Source organism: Aythya ferina (assembly GCF_964211825.1).
Source record: "Aythya ferina genome assembly, chromosome: 2".
NCBI classification, from domain to species: Eukaryota; Metazoa; Chordata; class Aves; order Anseriformes; family Anatidae; genus Aythya; species Aythya ferina.
The window spans coordinates 89948207-89969227 of NC_140297.1; the positions used below are offsets into that span (position 1 = coordinate 89948207).

General features: G+C 33.4%; 1 protein-coding gene across 1 annotated transcript in view; it reads left to right on the plus strand.

The window, feature by feature from the left end:
• Positions 1–20478, plus strand: part of VSTM2A (V-set and transmembrane domain containing 2A) — a 193003-nt gene extending 172525 nt beyond the window's left edge. The window contains exon 5 of the mRNA XM_084507852.1: positions 20178–20478. Coding sequence (XP_084363978.1) covers positions 20178–20299 — 122 coding nt within the window. The 3' untranslated portion in view covers positions 20300–20478. The remainder of the gene's footprint in view (positions 1–20177) is intronic.
• Positions 20479–21021: the final 543 nt, after the last annotated feature.

Sequence of the window (21021 nt, forward strand, 5' to 3'; positions counted from 1 at the left end):
GAGGCCAAAAATATGTTGGGGGCTACATGATTACTTAACCTTTTTGTTTTCCTTTTAAGTAGAACTGAAAAGAACAGCGAGAGGAAACGTCCATGAGAACTACTTTTCTAATATAATCCATTTCAAAATAAACTTTTAAAAAAATGCTCCATTGAATATGAATATGAGAGGAATATGAGATATCACAGAATCACAGAATAACAGAATTTTCTAGGTTGGAAGAGACCTCAAGATCATCGAGTCCAACCTCTGACCTAACGCTAACAGTCCCCACTAAACCATTTCCCTAAGCTGATATATCCAACAACATGTAGAATATCCAGAATATGAGAGGAATTTCTTGATTCTCTAACTTGTACTCATTGATACACCTTCAATACCTTCTTTTTTTCCTAAATCCTGTTAAAATATATGTTTGAATTTTATGGCAAAAAAGTCAGTTTCTCAGCAATGAATTTAAAACATGCCACCACTAGTAATTAAGAGTGCTGGTGTGTCAGCTGCCATCCCATTTAGTGCTATGATCAATAAGATTTTTATAGGCCTCTAGCAACACTTTTCACCACCATTTAAGTACATTTTGAATTAAACTTTCATTCATTTTTCTTATGCTTTCTATTTACTGAAATATATAGCAAGTCTGTTTTTTAAACTTCTGTCTTTACATTGTTGTAAAGCACTAATGTTTCCCTAATATTCTTTAGCATAGTATAAAGAAATAACTCTGATACATGGCCTTCTGTAAAACTCCCTTCAGCTCTTGGAAGTCTTTCCCATTTAGTAGTCATTCTTTAAAGGCTACATGCCAGGAAGAAAATAAGTTAACTATTTATTAAGTGCTGCAACGCACAAATTCTTAGGTACCTACATTGTGTGGTTTAGCCCAGCAGACAGCTAAGTAACACACAACTGCTTGCTGACTCTCCCCAGGTAGGAAGAGAATCACAAAGGTAAAAGTAAAAGAACTAATGGGTTGAGATAAAGACAGTTTACTACGTAAAGCAACATCTTTATAAACAAGCAAAACTAAACAAAATTAGAAATTCATTTGCTACTTCCAATCAGCAGAAAGCTGTTCAACCACTTTAAGGAAAGCAGAGCTCATCACACAGTAGTTTCTGCAAAATAAAAAAAAAAAAAAAAGTAAAATAAATAGATAAACAGCACCTCTCTAAACAGCTCCCACACCCTTTTTTCTTCTTTAACTCATCTTTTATTGCTGAGTGTGACATCCTCTGGTACAGAATATCCCTTCGGTCAATTGAGGTCAGCTGTCCTGGTTGTGTACCCTCCCAGTTTCTTATGCACCCCCAGCCTCCTCAGTGGCAGAGCAGAATAAGCAGCAGAAAATTATTTTTCTCTATATATGTATTTTAGCTCTGCTAGAGCTAAAAACATTGGTATGTTATAATCACTATTTTAATCAAAAATCCAAAACACAGCAACATACAAGATGAAGAAAACTAACCCTATCTCAGCCAAAACCATATAGATGAACAATCATCTAGTCTGTTTGTTCATCTAGTCTGAAATGTGTGCAAAGTCCTAAGCAGGGGTGCTGCTCACAGAAACACCCTGCTCCCTTATATTTAAACACTGAAAACTACTAATTTTCTTGTGACAGCATCAAAAATGCACATAATCCAGTTCTAGATAGACCTAGAATCTATCTAGATAGATTTTATCCAGTCCTCCATTCCTTCCCATTTTTTCTGAATATCTGGAGTATTCTGCCGGTAGACACCTCTTTGGAGGTGTCTATCCAGTTGAAACACTGATATTTAAATGGATTTAGGCCTTCTGAATCCAGTCCTTTCCATAAAGATATTCAGGTTCAGAAAGGAAAAGTGTCTTTTGCCCAAGTTGCTTGGGACTTTTCTAATAAGAAAGGAAACAAGTTTAATATCTTGCTGCTGAAGCAAAAGAATAATTAAAGATTTTTATAAAAACTCATGTGTAGATGTAAAGGTATGATTGACTGTTCTGTTGAATAAGTGTACTTTCATGAGTTTGGGAAGTCATACACTCTATAGAAAAGATTCTGTGTTAATAAATAGTTGTTTTTTTTTTTTTTATATATAAATCACTGCTATCAGTTTATACTAATGTATAGTACAATAAAATAAAAAAGGTTTCTTTAGGAAATAATAAAATTAAGTAAAGAAGACATAAAATGAAAAAAAATCAGTATTGTTTATAGACAGCAGATGTTATTTTTTCTGATATCTGAGGCAAATTAAAAATGATCATCTCTCACTTATTTAGCTACAGGGGATTAACAGATGTATTCCTTGATTTAACTAACGAAGGAAATGTGGAGGAAAAAAATATGGTCTCAACTTTATCCACTTATGGAAATAGATAAATTCTTGATACAGAGAGAGTTAATACCCCGTATTTCTTTGCCACCTTCCACTTGAAGATTTCAAATTACAATTGAAAACTTACCTTCCAAGTTGTTTCTATCAACCAGCTTTTCTATTAAATCCTGCTTTTTATATGTCATGGTGGAAAACTTAATATTTTTGCTCAAATACTCTGTGAAATTTCAAAAGCAGAGGACCTCTGTCCACCGCTTGGAGATGCTATCTACTACAGATGTCAAGATGCTGCTATTATCATTGCTGACCAGCACCAGCAATAGAAGACAGACAAGAGTTAATATATATTGCTCTTCTAAATGGAGACTTCTGTACTAAAAATTACTATGCTTAAATTTGCCTTATTACAACCAATATTTCATTACATGCATATTGGAATTATGTGCTGAAGAAAAAAAAAAAAAAAAAAGTGCCTAAAAACCCTTTAGAATAAGAAGGTTTCAAAAATGAGGAATACAGCATCTTGTCTAAATTCAAGTAAATTTTGCAAAATTTAACTCAGAAGTTTAAAACTGAGGACTACCTGAAGACAGTTAAATGGGGCTATGGGTAAGACTTAAGCATCTCATAAAGCAAGAACATGAAATATATGTTGTTATATCATCTCTGAACATGCATCATTTTCCATTTACATCAGTGGGAGTTGCACCTGTTTTTGGATAAGCAAAAAAGTTTAACATAAGCAGTCTGATGAAAAAAAAAAAAAAGTAATTTAAAGTTACGTCTGAAATAAGATTCCATCTTTAACACACTCCATTGTGTATAGATTTACTGTCACAGATGGCATGTTACTTTAAATCCTTTTCTGGTGTCATCTACTAGAGTTAATTGAATTAATTTTTTCTGGGGGGGAGGGAGTTGTTTTGTTTTAATGGGGGAAGAGAAGAAAGGAATCCACGTGTGTTTGTCTCTTTAATGAAATAAACTGTTCACAGGACAAATTTCATAGATAACGTCTTTGGAAGTTGAAAAAGGCGGCTGTCTTGATTATACTGAAACTTTAATTCACAGATACTAGGTAGGCATTTGTTGCAATAGTGTTTTATATATTATCTTGTCACATTATATTTAGGCTGTCACTTAAAGGCTATAAATCCACAGTTTACTGATTTAGTAAAAAGGGGTGGAATAAAAAAAAAAAAAAAAAAAAAAAAAAAAAAAAAAAAAAAAGTTTTGCAAAGAACTTAAGCTAGAGACATTAACTTTCTATAGTTACTCCCAGAAATTATCACAGAATCACAGAATTTCTAGGTTCAAGAGACCTCAAGATCATCGAGTCCAACCTCTGACTGAACACTAACAGTCTCCACTACACCATATCCCTAAGCTCTACATCTAAACGTCTTTTAAAGACTTCCAGGGATGGTGACTCCACCACTTCCCTGGGCAGCCTGTTCCAATGTCTAACAAGCCTTTCAGTAAAGAAGTTCTTCCTAAGATGTTGTTATTTAAGTATATATATATGTATATATATAATGCATTTTCTGTGTGATTGTGCTGGAACTGGTATTTTGTAATTGCTCAAACAATGAGAATCTCTCTTACATATAAACAAAGCCTACTAGCTCCATGACCTTACTTTGAGCCTGTCTCAAAGGTCAGAGTCATGCAGTTTTTCTGCATATAATAATGAAGATGATCTCTCATAAGTGTAAGAGAAATCTTAAAACATTTAAAGGCAGATTTAGACTCCCAATAAATAATGAAATATCTTATTGACCATATATTATTGATAGGTAGCTTCCCATATTATTCCTTTCCATTTCAAACTGAATTTTGAAGCTCATCACCAATATTTTGCTTCAGGAATTTTCTGGGATGTCACTCAAGAAGTTTAAAACAAATGTATGATATGAGTACATTTAAAACAGGGAAAACTCCAGGAAAATATGTGGCTTCTTTAGCTGAATTTGTACTATTTCATTTCTTTCTTTCATCTACAGATTTTCTAACTCTTTTGATTTAACCTCAAATTTATTCCTTATTTCATAGAAATAGTATTTATTATCTTTTGAGATTTTAAGGGGATTTAAAAATATATGAAATAAAATATGTGGAATATTAAAAATAAGTTAAATGAAATGTGAATTTTTTTTTTAAAAAAGTGAAAAATTTCTGGATATTCAGTGTCATCAAATCTGTAAATAGTGTTTTTTCTTTCTTTTTTTTTTTTTCTTCAATACTAACAGAGAAGTCCTTATCTTCTTGTGAAGTTCTAAGCTACATCTTTTGCTAGAAAATATTTATTGTCAATCTTCTCTAGGGAAAAAGAGGAAATTAAGCCTACACATGTAGTCCATCTACCCTATAAAATTTAACCTAAACAAAATATTTCTGGTTTATGGACTTCACAAACAGATTCTTTTCCCTCTGTCCCAAGATTTACTTGAAGACTGTCTTATATGCATTTTAATCTATAACTACAACTTTGGAGCAAACATTTTTTATTATTATTTTTATTTATTTTTTATTTATTATTATTTATTATTATTTATTATTATTTTATTATTATACATTTTACTGAAATAAATCTTCTGAAAGGAATCTGAATAAAGGTCACTCTGAATCTGAAAATATCTCTTCTTAAGAGTAACACCTATATTTAAGAAAATGGACAAATATTTTGTATGACCTTCACATCACGTTTTTTCCTGAATTAATATTTCTCACATTTTTAGTAAGATCCATCTGTCTGTTCAGAGGTTTGAGAGGATTTCTGGAAAATTTGTGTAATGTCAAATTATCCTGTAGACCAGTGATCCTTTAAAATAAAGGCCATTCTTCAGGAATTATGAGCACGGAAGATAGTTGTTTTTGTTTTTGTTTTTGTTTTCTCATACATAAAAATTTAACAGCATATAAAATACAGCTCAAGGGAAAAACAACAGCATTACAGAGAAACACAATCTAAATTAAAGTCTCTGTCACTATATGCTAATAAGCATACTCCACAGAAACTCAGAGGAATTCCTTAAACATTTCACAGAGGGAATTACAGAACTGATTCCAGTATTATGAAAATATTTTTTCCTACTTAATTGTCTTCCTCATGCAATAATTGCATGAAACAATTGTTAAAACTGATGGTTATTTCCATGTGGTAGCCTATTGTATTTTTAATTGAATCCATGTTTTAAAATAAGTAACAAATACTATCTGTACTCATGTTAATGTAATAAACAATCTTAAATATAACATTGCTACCAGAACACTAATATTACTTTTGGGATACAAGTCTCATTGCTACATTGATACATTGCTAGTTCTCTGCCTAAAATAGTAGGAAAATAAATGTCTTTCACTTTTATTTTGTTTAAGATTCATTTCTGCTTTAATACTGTATGTATGTAACTGCCTGGAGGTTAGAAATATGTAATTTCAGTATACTAAAATTTGTATCCTGCAAAACCACTTCCTATTTCTTTAAATCCTTTACTTCTTACCTCTTGGAATTTCTAAACGGTATGTGTTTATCTAGTTTCTCCTAACAGCCCTCCTAAGTTTTCTCTGATACTGGAAAAAATTTATACTCCCTTAGGAACATAACGGTAATGGTAGATACGCATGAAAAATTTACTACGAAAACTCTAGCCCAGTTTCCCGTGTCTTGTACCTACATCAAAGTACAAGAATGCCTTGTTTGTTTGCTTCCTTATTCTAAAGAAAGAAAAAAAAAATCTAGATTAAAACAAACTTTTTAGGGAAACTCAGCTTTTAAGTAGAAGTTTGGGGGGGAAGGGAGGAGGAGGATAGCAACATTAATAGTAAACACCATCTTTAATCAAGAAAAAAAATGATAAGAAAAATATGATGAATTCCAGAGACTCATAACTTAATTATCTCAGACCACAAATATCCATAGACCTATAGACCTTCAGTTTCTAAGTAGTTTCTTTAGTCAAAATAGATCTATAAATGCAAAGGAATATTCCTGCTACATATGATTGAACAAGTAGAATTAGACCAATTCTTAGAAGTTTTCTAAACTTGCAGTGTGCTGCTTTCTTAGGCTTTTTACTGATAAGGCTTTCAGCATCAGATCTCTGTGAAAACCAGAATCTAGCTAGAACTCAGGCTTGACACCCTTAAAAACAACAACAACATCAACAACAAAAAGTAAAGAAAGTTTTGTGGAGTTCAAAATTCACTATGTAAGAGCTGAGACTTGAAAAGTACATTAATTCTGGTAGATAACAAATGTAGAGAAACTAGCCGTAGGGATTGCTTTTATTGTGCTATTGGCATTCAAAGTCATGTAAACAATTACCTATCTCAGCTGAATGCCATCTAACATATGGATCTATTAGCTTTATGCCTATTTTACATCTAATCAGTCTTCCACTCAGTTGTCATTAGGTGTGGGAAAAAAAAAAAAAAAAAAAAAAAAAAAGTGTTTAAAGCAAAATATAATAATTCAAGTCTGAACGGACACTCAAGGAAAAGCTTCAGCCCTAACCTCTGATATTTGCTAGAGAAAGACAGGTTTTCTTGATTCTGTTAATAATGCTTTTTAAAGACCACCACAAATTCCTGTTCAGATGGAGCTTTATTCCTAGATACAGCTTCTTTGAACAGGTGCTCTTACATTTGAAGGATTTCTCTTTCATGGAAACATATGCTAGTCACATTCAGTTAATATTTTGATGTAAAGCTGCCAGGGAAAAAGGAAGCAAGGAAAATTGAGAAAAAGTGGCCAAGATGAAATAAAACAACTTCACAGGTATACTGAAGTCTTACAGGCTAATACAAACTTAATCTGTATCAGATTTTTCATACATAAAGACACTGCTGTCTATGTCTGAAAGACAGGCAGATGAACTACAAATCTGCACTGTATCTCGCTTTTTCCATCGGGATGAAATAGCTTTCCTTGTGTGACTTTTTTTTTGCTCTTTCTTCTGATCATGATTGTGGCATAAAGACCACAGGGACACCAGAGTTCTTTTAGGATCAGTAATGCTACTACTTTATTGATGACATAACTTCGACACCCTCTTATTGAGGACAGGCTCCCTTCTTATACCATTCGCTCTATAGCAGTACTTTTCCACTAACTATTCATTGGTCAACAATTTTGCCTGGCAACCACAAACACCCAGCATCTTCCATATCTTAACGGCTAGAGAATAAGCAGTCTGAGACAGCAAGGTATGTCCTGCATCACCCTTCTTTATTCTCTCTAAACTCTTTAACATTCTTCATGGCCTCATCGTTAAGAGTCCAATGTTATCACCAACCATGGGGCTTCTTCACACTGTCCCCATGGCCACACTCCCACACATGATCAGAGAGACTTCTGTAATGTAGCATAAAGAATTCTAACTAGCAGCTTCAAAAATTGATGGATACTAACAACCAAATGTTTAACAAAGCACGCTTAATGTCTTCAGAGAATCAGAGGTTTATTGGCTTTAGAAAATGAGGGGGGATACTTTTCTAAGTAATTTCCAGCTGTAATCATTGAGTAGTCTCAGTGAAACTGCTTAATTTTAAGAGAAGTTTTATTTGTAAAACTGAACTGCCAAGCAGAGCTGCAGAGGGACTGAAAGGATCCCAAGCTCATGTTACAGAAAATCAGTAGAAATACATTCTGCTATGTTTGTGAAATTAAAACTTTGGCTTTATCATGAGTTTTTCACAACAGTTCTCTGAAAATATATTATTCCACATGTAAATTTGGAGATCCTAATTCTAGTACATCAGAATTATGGCAGAACTTCTACTGATTTTTATGGACACCAGAATCTTGTCCAGATCTAAAAACAGTGGTCAAAGGAAGAAATGATGATGGTTTTCTTTTGTCTATTTGCCCTATGACTGCAGAACTCTTCCAACATGAAACTTTATTCAGTTCTCTCCTTTGTCTGAAAATATTTAAGCCAACTTTTCTCACCTTCAAGAGCACCTCTACCCTTCCCGTGTTTTTAGAAGCTGTTCCATTCAATAAAAACAAGTTGGTGCATGGAGAGGAAGGAGGAGGAGTGAAAGGGAAGAAAGAGATTTATTTCTGTGAGATATTCCAAATGTAAGGAATTTGATTTCTTGAAGTTTTATCCTTCTGCCAGTGATGCTTTGCATCTGGAGTCCTTATGCATGGTGTGCCACTATTAACACTGTACGTAGACTAACAGGATCCTTTCTGTTCCACTTTCCTACATCTCATCCTTTACTGACACCATTTAAGTTTTCAGGCAATGATTTCTCCTGAATCTTTGATAGTCCAAGATACTTCTCCACAAGAAAAAAAAATAATGTGCGGAATATAGAATCACTGGTAATTTTCCTCCTTGAAGATTTCTATATACTCACAGCTGACCATGATCAAAGCATGGTCTAGTGCCGCAAAATGCAGCACAGCTTTACACCATGCCCAGAAAAATAATAAATAAATAAATATTATCATAAAGAAATAACATTTTTGTAGACTTCAACAGTAGTGAAGTAGTCTTCACACTGCTAGTAGTATCCTCTACACTTCTGAGGATGGCACAATTTAATACTATCTTTTTATACTCTCTAGACTGATGACTACTTAATGATGTAAAATGCAAAATAGAGTGTTCTCTCACTGGGGCTAAGTCAGATGATCACACCATCTCACTGTATGGCTAAGGATTCATACTTGTGCCATTCTTCTATGAAATAAAAAGGAGAGTTCAAATTTACCTCTATTTAAAACTGTATCATTTGTGTCTTGAAGACTCTGTCCACTGATCTACAAATGGAAATATATGTATATATATTTATGTATTTATATTTACACATAAATGGAAATATATTTGCCATGCAAAACACACATAAAACTCTCCTCTCCCACAAATTATGACTGCATATTTATTTTGGGGAAACACAAATGGAGAAACACCAGAATTTAGTTAAAATAACTAAATGGCACTTAAGCTGTCAAAGTAAAGCATAGAGTAAGCTTTAAATATTGCAACCACATCACCCTGCAATACCAGACCAGTTAAAGGCTTTTGAGAATACCAATATGGTTTTGTATGTTGAAATCAAGGGTTTGATTCCACAGCTCCTTTGTTACAAGCCTTAAACCACTCATACTTAAAACTGAAGTTTTGCCTATGACTTAGCAATTACTGAGCCCAGTCTACTGATGTGTGATTGAATGGAGAATATGACAGACATTTGCACCTTTGAAGAACCTATCTGAAGAAAAATATGACAAAATTCTTACATGACTGTGAATATCATCACATATGTTTTTAAACACTCTTTTGAGTATTTGAGCACCATTTCCATGTTAAAGAAAAAAAAAAAAAGCAAAAACAAAACAACAACAACAACAAAACAAGACTTTGTTTTCCAAAGAGGGAAAAAATAAAAACAAGTAAATTGTATTACCATGATTTGTATGGCCTAAATATAGAGTATATGAGAATGTTTCTATTCAGCATTTTACTGTCTTGAAACAAAAAGCAGATGTTGATTTTTATTAGACCTATCAAACTACATGTTGTCTGGTGGAGAAACAGATGCAAGCTGAATTTATAAGAATGTTCCTTAAAGAACCTTCTTATATGAGGGATTCAGAGAATTATTCAGATAACTGCAAGGTTAAGCAATTACAACTTCATCCCCAGCTTTGTTATTTTTGTGACTAAACTGTTATGTTAGAAATACCAAATCTGTATTGTAGCCTTTAGGCACCTAAATGGGCAAACTCTACACTTCTATCTCTGTGATTGGCTCTTCTGTGTTATAAGACATAAGACATTGACATATATCTGCTTTTTGGTCACATCTTAACCTTTCTCCTGTGACACAACTTCCGTCAGCAATTTATGAATTCTGGTGAAGTCTGGAATCAAAATAATTTGCTGTAGCTTAGTTAATTGGTACGTCTGCATAGATGTATCCATTAGTGCAGTAGGCCTTTTTCTCTCTTCTTTTCTTGTATTTCTTCTGCACAAACTTACTTATTTTTCTTAGATTCTATATTTAAAATAAATAAATAAATAAATAAAATAATTAATTAATTAATTAAAAATCCTTGTTCTGAAGAACAGTTTCTACTTATCAGCATTGTTCTGCTTTTTGTTTTTCAGTCTTCTCTGCTTTGTTAGCATTTTCCTATCAATTTTAAAACAATTAGAACTTTACCCTGCAAGACTGTTTTCTCTCTTCCAGTTCCCATTTTCTACACCAATGATCTAGTGCACAAACAGGCCAGTGCAGAGGTTGAGATGGCACAACCAATGTGAGCCATTTAACATCAACCACCATTACTTAACTGATGACATTCAATGCCATCAAGAACTTCCACGAGTTACTTCCATGAGTGGCATTATCTTAAATAAATATAATTATCTTTCTACTTATAATTATTATGTAACCATTTCTCTGATTTTAAAGGTGTTTTTACTCCAAAGTTCTGCAGTATATTAAGTAGAAAATCATTCTGTTATAAAAATAATGGTCGTTTGTATATACAAATGGTCTTTTTTATATACAGAAGCTTTTCAAGAGTTTTGGTTAGACTTAGATTTTCCTTGAAATATTCAGGTTGGGAGATTGTGTTTTTAGCCTTATGAAAAAGCACTTCACTGATCAATTTAGTATCTTTAAGGTTTTTTGAAAACAAACAAAAACAAAACAAGCAAACAAAAAAAAATTATACTCTGAAAGGGTATACGCAACATGTAAGCATGTGAATTTTTGCCCCAGATAAACATATACAAATTAAAGACTGCACTGTGCAAGTATTAGTTATGTAAACTTTCTAATTATGATACAGTAATATTAGTGACATAGGTAAGTGTCATAAAAATTCTCAAGGTCAGTTTATCCGCCCAATATGATATAAAGAGAACAATAGCAACTTATGTAAAGAAAAATCATATAATCTGAATAATAATGAAAATAATAACAGTTAAATTGCACTTAGAAAGTGCAATACATGACACTTCTAGGTTTTATTTGGTCTAGAAGTACACTGTAACATTCAGATACCCTGAGGTATATCAATAAAAAACTCGAAATGGGAAAAAATATCACATTTTATAGTGTTGTGGGGATGGGAGAGGAGAAGCATTTTTTGTAATGGTAATTATTATTATTATTATTATTATTATTATTATTATTATTATTATTATTATTAATTTATTATCGTAATTATTATATAATTATATAATCAACAATCGTATATTAATAATTAATATATAAGATATTAATAATATATAATAATATATAATTACTGATTATATATTAATAATTATAAATCATTAATTTAATAATTAATAATTTAATCATTAATTTAATAATTGATGATGATGATGATGATGATGGTGATGATGATGATGATGATGATAATAATAATAATAATAATAATAATAATAATTTAAAGTACACCTTACTCCAGAAATGAATCTTAGGAAATGTTTTTAAGGTTTCTAATTAAGAAAGGTCATGTGCTCTAACTAGGATTATTTGTTCTGTGACTGTAATATTTATGTACCTAATACCATCTAAATGTTCCTTGATAAGGCATTGTGTTTGCTTCAGTAAGCCTGCTTGCTGAACTGTTACATGGTCAAAACGATTCTCTGCAAGAAAAATCTTACATTTTGGAAGGTTATTTTAGATTTGTCATGTAAGATTTAGCCTTTCTCTATTGAAGATAGTGTTAGGAAATTATTTGCACTGCTGTCAATACATATTTATTAGTTATTTGCCTACAACATCTGTTGACAACAGGGATGATTTGAGGTGTGTGTATGTGAAACGTATAATGAAGTCCATACATTCAGGGCTGTATTATTGTTTTAATGTAAGTTTTTTCCCCCTGGTTACTGGAAGTTAGATCAAACACAGAGCTAATTTTTCAAAACTGATTAGCACTATCATTGTCTTTAAAACATAAAAAAAAAAAAAATCTATCTAAACAGTTTAACTTTCAATGTTTATTTAAACTAAATAAGGATAATTTTATGTATGTTGAAATATTTTCAGTCTTCACATGAAGATGAGCAGTAAAACTTCATGAGGTACCTGTTGGGACTAGCTGAGCTCAAGGACAGTCAGAAAGGAAAAGTGACTTAACCAACTGTCATGGTTTTGGATGGGATAGAGTTAATTTTCTTCACAGAGACTCACAGAATGCTGTTTTGGATTTTTGATGAAAAAGTTGTGATAACACACCAATGGTTTTAATTGTTGCAGAGCAGTACTTACATAGAGTCAAGGACTTTTCTACTTCTCCTGCTGCCCTGCCAGCATGGAGACTGAGGGTGCACAAGAAGCTGGGTAGGGACACAGCCAGCACAGGTGACTAAAGCTGGCCAATGAGATATTCCATGCCATATGACAGTGTAGTCAACAATAAAAGATGGGCTATGAAGAAGGAAGTGGAGGAGATGTTTGGAGTGATGACATTTGTCTTCCCAAAGAACCATTACATGTGATGAGCTCTGCTTTTCTAGAAGAGGCAGAACACCTGCCTGCTGATGGAAAGTAGTGAATGGATTCCTTGTTTGCTCTTCTTGTGTATGCAGCTTTTGCTTTACCTAGTACATTCTCTTTATCTCAGCTCATGAGTTCTTGCATTTTTACCCCAACACCACCTGGGGAGACTGAGTGAGGGAGTACCACAGAGAGTGTGGTACTTAGCTGCCTGCTGGGTTAAACCACAACTCTAACCTTCCAAAGAGCCTTTGGGATTTTATCTTCTTATATAGCAGGAACTTTTAATTTAGGCCTTCTACGTGTTATTTATTGCACTGGTATCCTATCTAGAAACTAGGAATTAATAATTGAAAATTCTAATTGGAGAAAGGGATATTTATTTTTTTTATATATATAATTTAAAAATTATTTTTTAAGAATAATGATTTATGTCAGTTCACAAATCTTGAGAATAAAAGAATAAACCACAAAAACATTGCTTATGCTTCTCAAACACCATTTAATTAAAACTTCACAAATGTCAAAAATGCTCATAGTATATTTTGAGAGTTTCATTGGAGAGAAAATGTTTTACAATATGTGTCAGAAATAACATTGTATAGGCCATGATTTTTCTAATCAACTATGGTGATATGCCTTGACCACTGTTAATATTGTTAATATTAACAATCCATCTTGTTAATATTATTCAGTCTTCCCTAACACTTATCCCATTTTTCAGGTCTTATCTATTCTGTCCTAATTCTGTCCTAATTCATATTCATACACTTAATTCTCGGGGACAGGAACTGTACTTTTGTTTTTGGACAGAATCTGGAATGTAGAAGACCTGGTCTCATACTAGAGCTCCCATTTGCAATGGTAATGCAAATAATTTAAATACTTTTCTCTTCATTATTCTTCCATTAATCTTCATTTTATTTAAACAAGTTTTGGTAGTTGCAGTTGCACTAAGTTTTGTCTTGCAGGTTATGTGAGTGTTATAACTACTTTAGTTATTTATACTATTCTTTCTCTAAGTATTTTGACAAGTTAATACTTAGTGGTATATAAAACTGACAGAAACAATCCATAAAGAATGGAAATCTATAAAAAATACAACGAAATCACTAGATGTACTAGATGTACCAGAATAATCAATAAATAAATACATAAATAAATAAATGTTAGATATATATATTTATAATTTCATTGGAACCTTAAAATACATTTTTCCCATATCAGAGCTAGTAAGATACGTCTAGATTTCTCAGTCAGAAAAACATTTAAAGTGAAAAAATCACAAATCTAATGCTAATATTTTACACTTCTAATATATGACCTCTCATTAGAACCATTATTATCCTGTAAGGAAGATTGCAGACAAGACTGCTTCATGCTTATAAGTACTTTTAAACTGTCACTGATAAATGTACTTTGGAACCAATACAATTTTATCAAAAAAGTTTACTCTGCTTCAGTTTGGCAGAATAAGCTTTACATGGATCTATTTAAGAACAGCTTGAATGTGTGCATATCAGCATGAGAGGAGTCCAAAGATCAGGAGTATCAGACCAAAGTCGGAAAGTTAGATAAGGATCTGTATGTGTTGTACTTTGGGAAAGGTGTCAAATGAGAATTACATGTTTAATAGGCTATGTGATCAGATTGTGGTTATTTCTTAGGCTACATAACTGACAAATTCATGCTTGTAGAGGTTTTCTTGATCAGAAATAAAAAAAAAAAAAAAAAAAAAAAAAAGTACGTGTATTATCAATGCAATAAGACAAAAAGCACATCTCAACTCTCAGCAAACCCACAGTCTATTGTGCAATAGTGCTTTGTAGTGTATATTTCAGAGCACATCAGCTAACCCTGGTAGGTAGCTGCTTCTGTGTGTCTATGCCACAGCAAACAGGGGAAAACCTTATCTAAAGTCTGGAGGCAATCTAGATTACATGATCTAAAGCAAATAAAGTGGGACTACACTGACTGTATGTTGAGAGGTGTACACATATATTCAGTTCCCATGAATCATCTGAAACAATTTCTTATTTCAGCACTGAAGTCTGAAAGAGCTGTCTGAAGTATGAAAGACTTGCAGGTGGCTGCATATATGCATATGGGAAATTCTATGCATATTTTATCCCTGATCACATGTGTAACAATTTATACATGTGATTTATTCTAGTGATAAAGCAAAAACGTTCTGCAGTATTTTTTGGCCATTTGTAGCTTTCAGTTATGTATATCCAATACTTATGTATGTTTTGTTAGCTACCTTTTCTTGTCAAATTAAAATAACATATATTAACTTGTAGTAATTAAATATTTCTATAATTTTATTTATATGGTGAATTTTATTATGCAAGATATGCAGAATATTTAGCATACAAACAAGCATAAATAAGAAATGACAATGTGATAAGCTACTAATTTAAAGAGTTTCTCAATCTTCTTCAAGCCAGAATTGAAGGGTCTCAGCCTTCTCATTAATCCCAGCAGAACATTCAGTTCATACTGACTATATTTTCTTAAACATAAAAGAGTGGGATGGGAGAGGGGAGTGTGGAGTGGATAAGCGCAAAAGAAGTCAGCTTATAACTGAAAAATTAGAACTTAGAACGAAAAATAACAGCTTGCACATTTGGGAAAAAACAAACAAACAAAAAAGTCTTCTTTTTAAGGAAAAATTAGTACATTCATTGAAGCAAATGACTTATGGAAAGTTAACATCTTATGTGAGGTTAAAATTTCTATTGTTCCAGTCACTTACAAGGGAAAGGTGACTCAAAAATTACTTTAATCTGGGTGCCAAAACAGAGAAGACTATGAGTATCTCGAAATTCAAACTTATTTGTCCTGCATGATGTGATATCAATCACTGTTTGTCCTAATTACAGCTTTTATTTCCTGACAGTTATGACAACTCAGTTTCTTCTAATAAGAAATGAGAAACATGGAAAATGCTCTGGAATAGAAGCAAGCGTGTTCTAAATTTTTTGAAAGTAAAGTTTAAAGACATTTCATTTTTTATTAAGTGATTTTTAAAACTACATTGCATTTTCCCACAGTTGATTTGCCAATAGAAACATATCTATTCTTCCTCTGAAAGTAGGAATTTACCTTTTGCTGTGTGAAGCATCACAAAGAGAAAAGGAATTAAGCTCTTGTTATTAATCCTGCAGTTCCAGACCTGATCATAGCTGAAACACAGCTCAAGTAATGTGTTATAAAATCTGTATAAGAGTATATTTTAACATATTTATTTCAAAGGAACAAAATATGGGATTGACTTCTTTCCTGACTCTTTTTGAGTTGTTTCAGGAAAACGTTATTATTTCTCTTATTCTAATGATTTTATTAATTAATTAATTTATTTATTTATTTATTTATTTATTTATTTATGTTGTCCAAAATATGGTCAGAATTGTATTATTTCCAATCTCAATGTTCAATAAACTACTGAAATATAAATAAAGACTCCTGGGACATTAGGAAAAATTGACACTTAATCCACAAAGAAATAGAGAAATATTTAACCAAAAGTTAAATTATTGGAAAGAAAAATCGAGCTCACATTTTTTTTTTAGGTCTTTCTTTTCTTATTATAAGACTGCAAAGACTAGAAGCATGTCGAAGTTAAGATCATGTTGAAAAGAGCAGTGAACCTTCATGACTGTCCATGTGAATCATGAGGAGCCTTCCTCATGAGCTTTCCTTCATTGGGGCTTCATAAGCCCCAGTGAAGGTCACAGGTGATTGCTGTTAAATACTACAAAATACCATGGACATTTGCATTAGGATTTGAGCTATCATATTTAAGACATCTGAAAAAATAAGACCAGTATGACCACTGTCCTAAAGTCAGGCATTGTATGATAATGGAGAAATGGAGTAGAGCAACAGAAAAGGATCAGGGGACAAGGAAGAAAATTCCTTAATCTTTCACTTGTCTAGAACATCACATATACTTCTACCAATTCCATTTCAAGAAGAAACAGTATGTAGAAACATGTAGATAGTATATAGAACTCGAAACATGAAAATAGTATGTTTCAATGTAGAAACAGTACTGTAAAAACAGTAAAAAGCAAAGAATCAGAGGCAGGCAATAAATAGAAAAAATATATAAAAAAAATAATAAAAATGTAGAATAGAATAAAAAAATAAATATAAAAAATAATATATAGAAAATACTATAGAGGAGAGAAATGGAATCTTTAGAGAGACCTTCTCTGTCTTTTTCCACACACTAAAAAATTATATAGGATGCTGAATTAGCACACATAATTTTCTATTTCCAATAGTGCTATTGGACAGATAATCACATTGTCATGCAAAAGCTTGGAACCTACATCAATCCATTCAAAAGAAATTCTTCTTCACATAATACATTCTCTGGGGAAATTGTTTTTAATATTTAAATTAAAAGATAATTTTGAAAAGTACTAGAAGGAGCTAGAGTTTAGATCAATGACTTTAGTATATTTTCTGGCTTAGTAACACTTCAAACTTTTTTTTCTTTTCTTTTTTAAAAAAAAAAAAATTTTGAATTCTTTTTTTCTCTGTATACTTTGCCTGAGTACCTGCTGTTGGCCAATATCAAACTTGATAGACAACAAAGTGTAGCAGCAAAAAGAACAAGCTTTTGCTGCTCTGGATAAAGGCTGCCTATGCAAAGCACCATTACTGTACATTACTGGCTGAACCTCCCCCTTCAACCTCAACATCAAAGTAATATATTTGTGGAACTGCCAAAGCAAAAGTAACTACAACCAGCATGGAAATAACTGTGGGAGAACTTCTGAGATAAACCCCATTTCACATTGAGGCTTAGCACGTGTGTCCCTGTAGCCCACCAGGAGCTTTGCCTAGTCACGTCTACTGGATCGTATAAAAGAAGCTGAAACCAGGAGCTGAGAGTCCCTGAATGCCTGCAGGTATATGAGCAAAAAATCTCAGAGAGGCTGTAATGTCAATCAAGTCTTTTAGTAAGAAGTGTATTTATTCCTTAAAAATAAATAAATAAATAAATAAAATATTATTAATAAAAAAGGTTTCAGGCTATTACATTGAAGTAGGCATTGAAAAGCATTCAAATAGCATTATCGTGAAGGAATGCATTAGAAGGAAAACAAATTATTAAAAATGTTTTTAAAGTATATTCAAAAATATACTTTAAAAAAGAGGGAAAGAGATCTTTATATTTTCATATTAGGTATGCTGAACAGAAGGGATAATTGATGTTAGAAATTCTGCTAATCTCTTGAAACTGAGCTTGACTATCTACCGAAAAATAACTTTTAAATGAGTCAAAAGGTCAAATCTGATCTCATTTCACTGAAGTCTCCATTGTAGTGAAAAAATAAAGCATGTTGCTAAGTGAGAGGAAGATAGATCTCCACTACCCTCTGTTTGTGTCTCTTTGTTCAGCATGGAACAACCACATTTAACTTTAAATATCTATATTTGGTATCCTTCTTTAATAATATTCTTTCTTGCATATTACTAACTATAATGTTTTTCTCATTTTCCTCAACTGTTTTTGTCAGTTGTAGACTGTTGGACAAAGACTCTGATACTCCACAGAAATGTGCACCCATTTGGCAGTTTTCTATCCTTCGTCATCCCTTGTTCAAGTCATATTTCAAAGTGAGACAGGGAGAGACAACAGTTCCTATATATCAAGGCACAAAAGCCTGATGTGAATCATACATTCCAGTTAAAGAAGTTAAATTGATACATATATATATATATATATATATATATATATATATTATTTTTTTTTCAGGTTAAATTGAGTTTTGCAGAACAACTATCAACCGTTTGAAAAATCTCTTTTGCTAAAGAATCTGAAGGCATGATACTCATGGGATTAATCTATACGCAAATTTGATTTTAAGTAATGTATAAAGAAGAACCTATCCCTAATAAAATAGAGCTTCTGGGCAATAACAGCAGATGATTAATGAAATATACGGTAAGAACCTTTCTTAAAAGCAGTAGTCAAGTTGGCTATAGAATGACAAATTTTGTGTCACTACTATATTACTGCAGATAATACAATGAGTAGATGCAGGAACAAATGTCAGAAGCACTGTGCAGTTTGTTTAAGCATTTTACATTTTCAGGTCTTTACAGTTGTGAAAATTTTGGGATCCTAAGAAAACAAACAAAAGTTACCAAGGACTTTCTTGCAGGTAGTACAGAAGTGATTGATATAGTAGAGCAGAGGAGGAAAAACAAACATACATAAAACCCACATTGTTATGCTCTATCTGGTGTATTATTGTCAAAACATTAATGGAAACTCAGGGCCATCATAGTGTTCAAATGATATCATATAACAAACTGAGCACAACAGTAACAGCTGTCAAGAACATAAAAGAAAATCAAAATATGATTTTATTTTTTAGGTCCAATCTCTGCTGAATTAGTAAATGAGCATTCCTTTCAGATTGTTCTTTGCTCCTCTGTTTCTACATAGAGAAGTAACTGTTACTAGTCAGAATAAAAGGGAACAGAACAAATTTAATGAATTCTCTTGACCACCACACAGTTTGATGTTCTGTGAATTTCTGTGAGAAGGCTGTCTGCAGAAAAGGAACACAGACAGCCAAAGGCAAGTGGAACTGCAAAAAGAATCTCATAAACTGGCAACATTGAGTTGCTTAACTAGACCATGTGACACTCAAGACAAGGGAAATAAACAGAGATGAATGATCAGGCCAACAGTAACACAGAGATGGACTCACTCTCCTAACCTGGACAAAGATGACCCTCAGAAAGCCATAAAGTTATTCACAGGTTCCATCAAACTGAACACCCCACTTCAGAATCTCATATATTAACTAATCCAGTGTGTTTATGAAGCTCCAAAAAGCTAAATGCCTTTGGAAATTGCAACAGAACTGCTGAGTTTGGATAGGAAATGGCTGCAACTTCGCAATAGCAGAAATACATATTCCTGGAACACCAGGCTACTGATGATTTTGTCTTCACAGAATCACAAAATTGTAGGGGTTGGAAAGGACCTCAAGAGGGTCCAACCCCCTTGCCAAAGCAGGTCCCTAGAGCAGGTTGCCCAGGTAGGCATCCAGACGGGCCTTGAATATATCCAGAGAAGGATACTCCACAACCTCCCTGGGCAGTCTGTTCCAGTGCTCCATCACCCTTACCGTGAAGAAGTTCTTTCGCATGTTGGTGCGGAACTTCCTGTGCTCCTTTTTGTGGCCATTGCCCCTTGTCCTATCCCCATAAAACACTGAAAAGAGATTCACCAAATCCCTCTGTCTTCCACACTTAAGATAGTTGTAAACGTTCATAAGATCCCCTCTCAGTCTTCTCTTATCAAGGCTGAACAGACCCAGGTCTCTCATCCTTTCCTCATAGGAAAGATGCTCCAGGCTCCGTATCAGCTATGTTGCCCTCCGCTGGACTCTTTCCAGGAGATCCCTGTCTTCTTTTGTAACTGGGAGCCCAGAACTGGACACGGTACTCCAGGAGAGGCTTGACCAGGGCAGAATAGAGGGGGAGGATCACCTCCCTTGACCTGCTGGCCATGCTTCTTTTAATGCACGCCAGGATCCCATTGACCTTCTTGGCCACCAGGACACACTGCTGGCTCATGGTCAACCTGTTGTCCACCAGGACCCCCAGGGACTTCTCCGCAGAGCTCCTTTCCAGCAGGTCATCCCCCAGCCTGTACTGATACATGTGGTTGCTCCTCCCCAGGTGCAGAACTCCATACTTGCTCTTATTAAACATCATTTGGTTTCTTCTTGCTCATCTCTCCAGCCTGTCCAGATCTCACTGAATGGCAGTACAGCCTTCTGGCATGTCGGCCACTCCTCCCAGCTTTGTATCATCAGTGTGCTTGCTGAGGATGGACACTATTCCCTCCTTAAGGTCGTCGTCTTGTTATATGACCTGCAGTATGGTGAAGAAGTCAATGCCATGATAACAGCACACACATATTGAACACACACACACACAAAGCAGAAGTCAACTGATTCTGGGCCTGCTTTGTTTTAAATATCTAGTATTCCAAAATCTCATTACCATAAACATATTTAACAAAAGAATACAGAATTTTGGAATTAAACAAACAAGCAAACAATAATTTCCTAAAAGCAAATTCAGCAGCACTGTATGAAGCTTGAGAGGCTGACATCATTTAAACAGCAGCAATATTTTGATATCAGGAAGCTCCATTTGGAGTACTGCATCCATCTCT